Raw genomic sequence first — 12,210 nt, 5'->3', positions numbered from 1 at the left:
CACTGGGCATGCCTGCACTGGTGCTGGTGATTTTATGGGATCTGTTGAGCTCTCTGCTTAGAAATTCATCGATAAACAATTTTCAGCTGAGTTGTAGTTAGAAGAACTGTCAGTTTTAAGAAGATAACCCTTTTATGGAAAAAGAGTCATTGAATCAATACAACTGGAAACCAACAGTTTATATCAGATTTTACTTGATAAAATCATCTCTTTTTTTTTTTTCTTCTTGCATTTTTTGTAAAAACTGTAAAACAGTCTTATATTTTGCCGTTCAGTTATTTTTGCTCTAAATGAGAAAACCAAGAATGAAATTAGCTAAATATAAAATAGACGGATGCTCCAACATCCATTTATTTATTCAGAAAGGCAAAAATAAGTATTATTTAAAAGAAAACAAAAAAATATGCTACTATTATAATAGATGATTCTCTTTTAAAATATATATATTTTAAGGATTTTCTTATTTTTTTTTTATTTTTTGCTTGAACTAGACAGATGGTGGATACCAGTGATGCCAACTTAGAAGAAAATAGTAACTAAAATTTCTTCTAGATTTATAGAGTAAATGTAGCAAAATCTATTCCCTTTCAAATAAGAACAGACGTAACAGTAAAACAGCAACACCTCTTAGTTAGTTAGTTGTCATGAAGTAGAAACAGTCACAGTGAACCTCTTTATGTCTTCTTAACAAGTGGTAATCTGTCAGAGGAGCGTAGTTCTACATCTGGTTAAAACCAGATTTCTGATTGTTATGAGATATGAAACTAAAATCGTTAAAACCAAAGTTTCTCATTGTATTGAGAAACTTTAACAAGTTTTGAACTTGGTTGTAACGAGTCATCTTACTCGTTTTCGCGAGAAACGCTCTCATAACACAGAGATATTATGTAACAACATATCAAACTTGCCTGCATTACAAAATATTTTACTGAGTTTTCTCTCCCTTTGTAATGAGAACGTTTTCTCATTTGCTTATGAAACGTATCACGTTAAAATGAAAACATTTCTGGTTATGATGACATGAAGTCATTGCGATGTCTTGTTAAAACAAGAAAATTTCCATTAAACTGACAAACGCTCCTCCTACAGTGAGATGTAAAACTAGAACAAGAACGCTTGTCATTAACAAAAATTTAGTTGTTTTAACAGGTGTCTTGTTAAAACACACACGTGCAGAGGGGGGGTGAAGGGGCCTTGAACCCCTGCCCCTTTTATCCTTGATGCCCCTAGTTTTAAACTTTTTAAATGTAATTTTTTTTTCTCAGCTGAATGCATTAAATAGAATGTAATAACATTGTCATTCTCTATAAATGAATGGTTCAAGTTTAGAATGTCTGTATAATTCAGGGCATTAAAGTCAAGAACAAACATACTAAAAAATAGTTTCTGCCCAAGAGCTGCTGTTGCCCTGAACACATCATTTATTTATTTATTTCTCCACAACATCCATGTTTTTCTGCTATATTTTTTTTATATTGAGATATATTATTTATTATTATCGAGTCACTGTTTCTTAAATTTCATTGTGCTTTCTTTCGTGCACAACGACAATAAAAGAAATTCTGATTCTAAATTCTGGATCCTATAGTTTCTCAGCCTGGAAAACCGAAAACCAAACACCACACTTCTTCTTCCAGTACAGCGTAGGAAATGAGGAAATCATGCAGACAAGGCGGTGTGTGTGTGTGTGTGGGTGTGTGTGTGTGTGTGTGTGTGTGGTGTGTGTTTTATGGCTGTTGTTGAATGTGCCATATCTGTGCGACCACCGACTTCAACATCAGTCCTCACAAGTGGATCTTCAAGTCGTCAGACAGCAAATATGTAAGAAACGTCACTCGTAGCCTGAGGAACGACTTTCCGTCCCGTAAAGGAAAATGTCTGTTTGATACAATCTGTCACCGACATCTTTCACTCATGTACGTCATTTTGAAGGTTGAGCCAAATCTTGGGTAGAAACGTTTGCGACGCTGCATGTCGAGAGATTTCTTCTTTTCTTTTTCTTTTCTTTTTTTTTTTTTTGCTGGAACATTTCTGTTGGGAGGTTTTACTGGGACGAGGTGGACTGGTGTCAGGGTGGAGATCAAATCAGACAATTCTACTAGGTCCTGTTTCGGCTTGGCACGACCTCCTAGAATGTCCTTTTCTCTTTCTGCTCCATGCAGAGCTCACCACCTACCTCTGAGACAAACCTGCACAGGCATGAACACCAATCATCGGTATAGAAGAAAAACCCAGCTCGTAAAAAAAAAAGACTCCAAATTGGAAGGTAGGCCTGGATAATAAGCGTCTCTGTGACAACGATGAAGATGAGAGCATAGTCAAGCAATTCCCTCAATCTGATCTACAGGCACGACGTAAGGCTGTGACTGCACATTAAGTCAGCCAGATGGCATGAACCGATACTGCCTGGCCTGTAAACATTACAGATGGAGCAGAGACTTGCGTTTCCATGCATGCAGCTACTGTGGTTCTGCATGCATTAAAGGAGCCCTCAGTAATGTTAATAATCAATTAATGCGGTAATAAATGACGTCAGCGCACTTGTTATCTTTATTTGTGCCTCATAAAAGCCAGCTGCACCGTGTGAAACTTCAGTTTCGAGAATTTCACCAGCAAGTCTTTCTCGTTTCAACTGGCTTAATGTGTAAAAGGTCAAGAAGATCAGCCATTTTAAAAAACCTAATGCCAAACACAGATTTTTTTTTTCCATGTCTTCAATTACTTGCCAACTCAATATGCCTTGAAAAAGTGTTTATAGTGCTAGAAATGTGGTATTTTTAATCATACTCTGGTAGATGAATGGACAGCTTTGGAAAAGCAAGAGTTTTGTTTTCACACCCGACAGTCCTGGCAGACGTAGTTTGATTGGGGACAAAAATGGTAACATTTGTTCTATTTCCAGCTGCTGCATTTCAATCCATCCAAGACATTTGAAAACCCTGTTCCCCTCCTCGCTTGTGGGGGCGCTACACCAAGGAACTACTGAAGGAAACAACATAAAAACCTCTCAAGAAGACACTGAACGCAACGTCCTTCGTCATAAAATGTAAACTGAAATAGTGGCGTTAAATTGTGGCGATTGCAGGATTCCTCTTATGTCTTTAGCTAAGGACCACGAGAGATGTAAATCTGGGTCTGAGTTTGGTTGAAGTGAACGCTGAGGGGTTTGAATGCATATGTGAATGCTAAGTGTAAAGCAGGAAGAGTACTAAAATGCAGGGCATTGTGGGTAAACACAGAAGAGAAATCCTCCAACCGCTAAAATCCGACACCACTCTATTTTGGTTCAGTATCTTCTTCAGAGGTTTTGATTCATTTCTTTCATTGGTTCTTGATGCAGCGCCCCCACAGGTGAGTGTGTAAACAGGTTTTTCAAAGGCTTGTTTGGTTTAACAAAGAGAAGATCCACAGCAGCTAAAATAGAACAAATGTTGCAATTTTGGTCTGCAGTCAAACTGAATCTACTGGACTATCAGGTGGGAAACATCCTAAAAGAAATCTTTGTTAAATTTTGGCATAAAATCCTTGAAGCTTAGCAGCTTTGGTCTGTCTTCGGTTACAGTAGCATCAGATGTGACTGTCTTAAAGCATAAGGACGCCACATGTATTTCACTAACCTTATATTGAACATGACAGGAGTTTGTGGTTTTCATGTTAGCTTCCGGTTTTGGTCATCTGGAAGCATCGTGCAAAGATAGCAGTTGTTTTTTTTTTCTTTCCCCAGAGGGAGCACACGGTTGTAAAATGTGCTCCCTGCCCTCTGCTGGAAAGAACAAAGGCGAGCCGAAGGCCTGCGTGTATATCTGTGAGCTGAAGTCATGTTTAAGCTAACATCTGCTGATGGTTAGGACGCCGCTCAGCTCTCACACCCCTGCTGCTCCTGCAGAACCCGGCCGGCGGTGAGCTCATCGCTCGTGGTCTCCCGCTTCATCCACAGTTAATCGGAGGAGAGCCCCCCTCTCTGCCCCCCTCTGCTTCTGCTGCTGTGAATGTACAAGCTTTTTAGCGATTCCTCTGAGGAGGTCGGTCAGTTGGAGAAAGAAAAAAAGTCATAATGTATAAATGATCCAAAGCAAAGTGAACAGAAGTGATTCCTTCCAGCAGGTTAACAAAGTAAGCATTAAATCCTGCTCTCAGCTTGACGCTTCTTTGCTCTGCTTACATTGAAACAGACGTAAACGGGAGCAGAACATTTCCAGCATTTGTAGGTGGTGGACCTCAGAGATCCTCCCTGGTTCACCTCTATATCACCTCTAATGGCCGGATTATATTTAGTTTTTTTCCTCAAATGAATTTGAAAGTCAGAAAAAAAAAGATCTTTTGACTTTCCAGTAATCAAAACTTAATATAAATGTCATTTTATTTAAGCTTCGTTCCAGATGAATCACGTTCACCTTCGCGTCTATTGGTTCTCATCAGACACAGACGTTATGTTTGTGTTATGGTTGAGATCACAAAGAGTGCCAGAGCAGCCGTCAGCCAGCACTTTGCTCATCACCTCATATGTTGGAGTCATGAAAAAAAATGAATGTCACTCCCTGGTATTATATCTGGGGTTTCTGCCAAAAAAATTGTACATGAAAAAAAAAAGAAGTGAAATCCCCAGAAAAAAAAAATCTCCTCAGGTTGATGCATTTTATCATATGCAGATTTTATTGCTTCAGTTTACAGGCAGCTGTGTGAAAATAACACATGGAAAATGAGTCATGATTTTGAAGCAATGTTTTTCTTCTTTTTTTTTTTTTAAGACCGCAAGCGTCATGAACATTTTTAAACTCTTTTAAAATCTGATCAAGTAACCAAAGGGAGCTAAAGATTATGGTGATGGCAGGAGAGCCTTCCAACCTTAAATACTTAGAGCTCAAACATAAGCATGTGAAAAGTTTTTTTTTTATTATTCTGTAATTCTAATATACTAATATAATTCTAATATTCAATAAATTAGTAAATGTGATTTTTATGAGGCTCACGTGTCAGAATAAAATCACCTTTTCAAAATAATCTCTAAGCTTTTCATTAAACCTACCTCCTGTGTTAAAATATATTTTTTTTGCCTGATGTACTATTCAAATTTTTACATGTCATCATTAGCTGTTGTTGGAAAATGATTATATTTAACAGAAATAAAGGCTTGAAAACATCCATCTGAAAGTAGACACACAAAGGAAATATCACCAGCATACAAGCTAACGTATTGGTGATATAGGTGTGGATTTTGTTTTGTTTTATGGAGAATCCTCAGCTTTTCTGTTCTCCTCCCAGTTAAATGATTCTGTCCTCATCTCTATCACCGTCATCAGCTGAAGCTTCCTTCCCGACCGTCCACATCTTCTCCTGGAAAGCCCCACACTGGTCAGGCCACCGCTCAGCTTGCTGAGCCTACATTTGTGTTTCTAATAGCATATGTGCTGCTGCAAATCTGACTGGGGGTGTGAAATCAGATGTGATATTGTTGAGTAAACGGAGCACAGCGTAGCAGCAGCTTTCTATGCGAAGTTCCAGAAGCTTCATCCATCCCTTTGTCACCGGCAAGGACAACAATTTAATTTCTCTTTGGGTTCATGGACCTGTTAAGTGAAGCAAGGACACTTAAGTGCGTCCTTGCTTCCATCGTCTAGCTGTTGATTGGTGATGAAGACGAAGAATCTGTAGTCAGAGCTCCATCTTTATTACATGGATCATCCGGTCTACAGCCGCCCACAAGTAGCTGAAATCCGTCAGTACTCGAAACCGCCTACAAAAACGTTCATAACTGCTGATACTAATAGTTTCAACACAAAATATACCTTAATATGCATTAATACAAACAATTGACTATAGCACTATAGCAGAAGTCTTCCATATCTCCATTCTTGGGGATGCAGCCAATCACCGACAGGGACAATAAATGGCTGCTTTCCAAAAGCCTGCCAATAGCGTGTCATGTAGGAATTTCAGTGCATTTTCACATTTTATTTTGAAAATAAGAAAATGCGTATTCATCCGTGGGTTTTTTTTTTCCATAGAAAAAACATGAATGGACACATTTTTTGTGAATCCCTCAGAGTGACGTTCAACAGAAAAATAATCTGTATCTTCGAGGTTGTAACATTTCAAGATTTTGTCAATCAGTTTTACAATTTCAGACGTTAAAGGTTTTGTCAAACATCTTTGTACTCAGCTAAAACTAGCTAACATGATGTATATGCAGCTACTAAGACATAAAGAAGAGATGCACAAGCACACTAGCTGGTTTGCGTTTTTTGCACGAAATCACAAATGGGGACCAGACTGGATAAGAAATGTCAATAAAACTGATATTGACGTTTTAAACTAACCAGAACGTTCATCTCCAGGGCAACAAAGAGCACTGTGGTCTCACGAGACGTACATGAAGCTGGATTATGAAGCAGCGCGATCAACACTGTAGTGGTATTATCCCTGTTAGTTTGGTGAGTTGCGTCATAGCACATTGTGAAACCACAGGAGCAACAATTTCATCTTCAAGTGTCCTTCGCCCTGAGCCGCTGCTGCCTGAGCCTCAGCGGCGCTCACATGCCGGGTTTAGCTTTCCAACAAGTCTGGTAATTCACTCTGCTTCTGAAATATTCACAGTGCCACTATAAAACAGAGCTGTGAATGTAAAACCTAGTTGTGTATTTAAGCTTCAAACCTAAATTATCTGTCAAATAGTCTTCCACCCTGGCAGACTGGCTCGTTTCCAGGAACAACTCTTGGTCTGCTTCAGGTTTATTCAATAAAAGGTGAAGGGCCTGCTCCTGGTCATGGGAATGAGCACTAATGACTTTTAAAGAGGGAATTTCCCTGGGTTTTCCAAAAAGAATACATTGATTTAATCCACTCTTAGTGGATGACTAATGATGTGTTAAAGGGGACATGTCACACAAAATCCACTTTTTTAGCCCTTAAATAAATTTTTTTGGGTACTTTGAGTGTCTAGGAGTTCAAAACATGTAAAAGTATTCTCTCCCGGTTTTATCCCGGACTAAAAAGTTTTCTGCTGGTAGATAATCATATTGCTGCTATCAACTACAAAAATGACAGAATGTGGTGGAGTGGAACACTGTGACCTGGAGGAGGGCGGGGCCTGAAATATGTCATTCACATTTAAGAAGGCGGCAAGAAAACGAGTTCCTTTAAAACGCCTCAGAACAGAGGCAAACGAGGGTGTGTGGAGGTACAATAATGAGAAATTCAGACTAAAGCACTGCACCTCTACTTTATACAGAGCATAAGTGAATGATTTGCATGTGAAAAGGGAGAATTTAAAAGCATATGTCCAATTTAAAGATGGTGTCCTCTCAAGCCTCCACAGGACGCAGACTGTACTGTCACTATGAAACCGCTGAGATAGTCAGAATGATACTGCAATATGCTTCCACTGTAGCAGTGGCTTCCACTGAATACTAAACGTGTTGCATGAATCAGGACGATTCTTATATACTACTCTTCACATGCAACCGCCTTTGGAAACACTACAAAACCCGCTCCCCGCTGACCTCTCGCGCTCCTGCTCCAGCAGGTTGGTGAACTCGTCGCTCTTCCTCATGAACTCTCCGTGGTTCCTCTTCTCGTCCTCCAGCTTGAACAGAGCCTGCTTGTGGGCCTGCTCCACCATCAGCAGCTGCTCCAGCATCCGCCGGTGGGTCTCCCTCTGCTTCTCCACCAACTTATCGAGCTGTGTTGGGTTAACAGAGAACATCTGGGTCAGCTGCCTCTCCAACCATATGGCAGTCATTATTGCCATATTGGTTGAGATCTTTGACTGTAAACTGCCGTTACCTCTGCCATGGGTTTCTCGTAGATGTCTTCCTGGAAGACGTCTGACTTTCCCTGGATGGCGTCTCTCTGCAGGGCCTGTAGGACTTTTTGTGGTGTGACAAACCCATACTTGGCTTCCAGCAGCGCCAAGTCGATTTTCTCTGCCTTTAGGACTGTGATCACCTCATCCCTGGCCTGTGATGGAGCAGAGAGTGATTGCAGTCACACCAAACTATGCTTTACAGGACGAAACTTCACATCCACATCTCGAGTATCCACATCCAGCAACAGGTGACGTAATCCCTATTAGAAGCTCATATATGTGGAATATCAGCATGAAGCCTATATAAAGTTGGACACATAACTATAGTGATGGTTTAATGGGTTACAGAAAGTATATATAGCATATTTTCAGTGAACGTTATACTGATCTGTCTGCGGATTTTTCTGTGAAATGTAACTCCAAGTTATTCATGGAAAATATCTCTGATTTTTGTGGAACATATCTTAGATATTCAAAAGAAAATGCAGCTTTAGTAGCTGAATTACCACAGCGCAATCTGACTTAAAAACTCTATTAGCTGTTGTTGCAAAGCAGCCAATCAATGAGCGCCATTCATTTTCCTTGCTGTTGACTGGCAGCTTATTCAACCTCATTAATAGACTCTTCATATCTCCTGGAACCTGACAGGGGATTCCTGGATCTGATGCTGGAATGACAAGAAGTGGGTTCAGCTGTTAGCTGTCTGCTATCCGTGACCACCACCCACTAAACCAGGATGTTTGACCCTTCTGTCCGACTGGGGTCAGTGCCATGTCTGCAAGACGTTTGGGTTAATATGAATTGGCAGCAGTTTGTGTGCATTTTAAATTACCTGTAGCTCTCCTTCCAGCAAACTCAGGAGAAACACCAGGTCATCCCGGGAGAGGTCCCTGCCCTTCTCCCGTCGTCCGGCCCTCGCAGCGCTGCTGCCGTTGGGTCTTCCACCAGCGCCGGCGCCGTTTTTAGCCATCTTGTTGTTCCTTTCGATGGTCCCAGTGTTGTCCGGCGGCTCTTGGCGCCTGCTGCGGCGTTCTGCTCTACCCGGGGGCTCGTCCCTCTCTGCGGATCGCTTGCGCGTGTCCATGTTCTGCTGGTGAGCCAGCTTGACCTTTGCTACGTCTTCTAGGCTGTTGCTGCGGGAACGCATCTTCTTCCACCTGTTGATGAACACAACATTGAATTCAAATATATCTAAGGTGTTCTCCAGCTGTAGTGTTAAATATTCTTTAGAAATTAAAGGCTTTTCCTTTTATCTTTGATATATAATATGCCATTCTTATTACACTAGTTGGAAATGGTCTCAAAATGACAAAATTAACATTTATTCCAATAATTTCTGGGACAATTTGTCATCCAGTAAAGTTTATCGTCGTTTATCTTAACCTCCGCTGTTTCTGCTGCCTGGTTGTTGAGTTGTTAGCATGACAAGACAGACAGAGGTCTCTTCATGCTCACTGCGAGATTGATACTACTGAAATTCCAACATGAGTCTTGGTATCATTATCAGACTGCGGTGCAACTAAAAAATGTTCTCTACGGTTGGAGTTTGCTCAGAGAAAAAAGTGCTTCAGATCTCAGATTGTGGGTGGGATTCAAAGTGTGGTCACTAAACATTTGTGTAGATGTTTTATGGGCTATAAATAAATACTCATTTCTGTTTGGAGAGTATAGGAACAACTCACTGAGATAAATGGGGCCGAGGCAAGCAGATAAACACCGTGAGCGCTGCTCTCACAGGGAAAAGAAACTACAAGCTGCTTTGCCAAGTCATTTATTACCGACTCAAGGTTCAGACTGAGCTAAGGTAAACACATCCAGCAGGTAGAGTGAAACAAAGGCAGGCTGAGACTCATTCACTGCATGAAATAATCTCCCTGAAACCATTACATCATCATCATCATCACCACCATCGTCTACCAGGCAGTACAGAACAAGACTGGCATGCAATAAAAATCAAAACAAAGTCACATCTGCAGTCTACTATCTTTGCCTTTTCGTCTGCATTTTTTCCAACTTGTAGTTGTTTGAGGAAAGAAATCAAAAGCAATAACGGGAACAAACCGGGATAAAAAGGTTGCAGCAGCAGTTTTAACTTGGCGGGACGCCGAGCGTCCAGCCTGCATGCAAGGGCACGGGCGCGCGTGCGTATGTGAGGCCCTCTGACAGTTTATGAGGAAGAAAGATGGCCGGCTGATTGCATTGTGCACACTCTCGGCGAGGCGCCACATGATTCAGGGCTGAGGTAATTCCCTCCTCTCCAAGACAGGCTCCGCTTTGGATTACTCAGAGATCTGGGCTACAGGCAAAACACAGAACTCCTCAGAGAGTATGCGTGTAGGCGTGTGTGTTTGTAAGTCTGAGGACGGCGTACAGTTTGTCCTGGGAGTCATCGGAGTCATCCATGACATGTTAGACACCCATTGATGCAACAAAACAAGTAGATGTTTGCCCTAACACAAAGATACCTTTGGTTGTTTGGAGCGAGAGTGTGCAGATTAAAACCGCAACCCTGCAACAAATCAGAGAGGGCCTGGGGAGTCACAAATGTGTGATGCAGGCCCGCTGGGATTCCTGCATGTTTCAGTATCACATATCTGTAAAATCTCCAAGATGGATCAGAAATGCATCACATAGCTCATAAAAAGGTTCAGTGAGGGGACATGGAGATCGCTTCAGCTCGGCTCCGCGCTGCTGTGGCGGGATCTTGAATAAATGACTTTGGAGCTCAGCGCCGTATTTCTGCTATTCTGATTTTTGCGGAAATCTGATTGAAGTTGTGTTCCTGGAACAATTTGAAGGCCTCTTGTTTCACTTTGTCAGTATCAACATACTCTGATTCCTCTCAGAGACTTTCCTTTTGAAGACCTGAATAAAGTAGATGTCTAAATTACACTCACAGTATTAAATTACCAACAATAGCATAACATAAAGTCATCACAGATATTTTCATCCGGAACATTGTTTTCTCTAATGTGAAAGAAGCAGATCAGTTGTTAATTCTGATCAGGCTGAGTCGAGTTGATTGCTCTGAGAATTGATCAAACCAGGTTTCTGTTACGTTTTATGAAATTTTATCATCTGTTAGCAATTTTACACCAACAGAGTCTAAATCTAAATAATTATGAAGTGAGAAATAGCCGGTGGGGTTTGAACAAATCCTGTTGACAGATCCCTGCCAGAACTTCCTCTTTATGATGGGACAGAAAAACAATAGGTGTTTGTGTTTACGTGTGCTTTAGGGTTATGAGCTTAGAGAGAGAGAGAGAGTGAATATTAATCATGAAATCATGGCTAATTAACCATGATCGTATTCAAAGACTTCCTGTTTCATGAGTGAGTCGAGAAGCCTCTTCAAAATCAGAAAGGCAAGAAAGCTCAGGAAGCTAATCTTCACCTCCGACAAACAAACACAGTGAAGGTCAAGAAGGTAAGCTGAGGTATTAGTTGAGGCATTTTTGCCTTATCAGCCAACAAGAAGGCTTGTTGGACCAGAGTCGTAGATCTGGTCCATAAAGTTATTCAGGGAAATTGATATTTATTGTTTTGTACCCAATAATATGCATTAATCTTTGATTTAACCAGAGATGTAATGGTGCAGGTCCCTGTTTGACGTCATTTAACTAATTTTTCCAAATACTTTTCACCAAATCTCTATGACCGCATTCGTAATGATAAACCCAACACTCGGTCGGAGATTCAGTTCCTCCAGGTAAAGGAATTTTATCTTGTGACAAACTGTGACTTATGAATAGAAATGGAAGATTATCAGAGATCGAGCCGCCATCTTTCTCAATGGCAATTCCTGAGGAAGGCTTCTATTCATCACAAATTGTATTAAACGTGTATTCCAGACGAAGTCACTTCATTACACAGATATCGTGTTTCTACCTGCTATTTTCCTGTAAAAAAATTATTTTATTATGGTTTCCATCTGCTTAAGTCCTGACAACAACAGCATGAGTTAGTCTGTGACTTGTACAGAACTGTCCAAAGCTGACTTAACCAGGCTTTCTACTCTCACTAATCCCCCTTCCAACCAGTTTGGGAGCATCTTGAATAAACTCTGATGATGTTTTATCATGAGCAGGATTCTGTGCCAAAAGGTGACGCTATGAAGAACAGGTGCTCTGATCTTACGCAACAGAAACTGGCTGCTCGGGTTATGAAAACAGAATTATGAAGAAAAGAATCTGTCAAGCAAAGTCATGAGTAAACACAAAGACAGAATTAATAAGAACGGATGATGGAGTTGCACAATTGGCCGTCAGAGTGAAAGGGTTCAGGACCTGCTGGTGTTTGAAAAGAACTTGATTTTAGGCTCGTCTTCAGAACGTCGTTTTCTTGACGCGCTGCCTTTTGACAAACTACTCATTTTAAAGTCGAGCAATAAAAGCTACATGTTAACT

General features: G+C 40.8%; 1 protein-coding gene across 3 annotated transcripts in view; it reads right to left on the bottom strand.

Annotated features, from left to right (window-relative positions):
- Nucleotides 1–12,210, bottom strand: part of filip1l (filamin A interacting protein 1-like) — a 76,352-nt gene that overhangs the window by 38,697 nt on the left and 25,445 nt on the right. For all 3 annotated transcript variants that reach the window (XM_044110060.1, XM_044110061.1, XM_044110059.1), the window contains 3 exons: nucleotides 8,637–8,961; nucleotides 7,783–7,956; nucleotides 7,500–7,678 (listed from right to left, as the gene is read on the bottom strand). In XM_044110060.1, the coding sequence (XP_043965995.1) occupies nucleotides 7,500–7,678; nucleotides 7,783–7,956; nucleotides 8,637–8,951 (668 nt within the window). In that variant the 5' untranslated portion in view covers nucleotides 8,952–8,961. The remainder of the gene's footprint in view (nucleotides 1–7,499; nucleotides 7,679–7,782; nucleotides 7,957–8,636; nucleotides 8,962–12,210) is intronic.

This window comes from Gambusia affinis, linkage group LG24 (genome assembly GCF_019740435.1).
Source record: "Gambusia affinis linkage group LG24, SWU_Gaff_1.0, whole genome shotgun sequence".
NCBI lineage: Eukaryota > Metazoa > Chordata > Actinopteri > Cyprinodontiformes > Poeciliidae > Gambusia > Gambusia affinis.
Note: the sequence above shows the minus strand (reverse complement) of the source record. Positions and strands in the feature narration are given on the sequence as shown.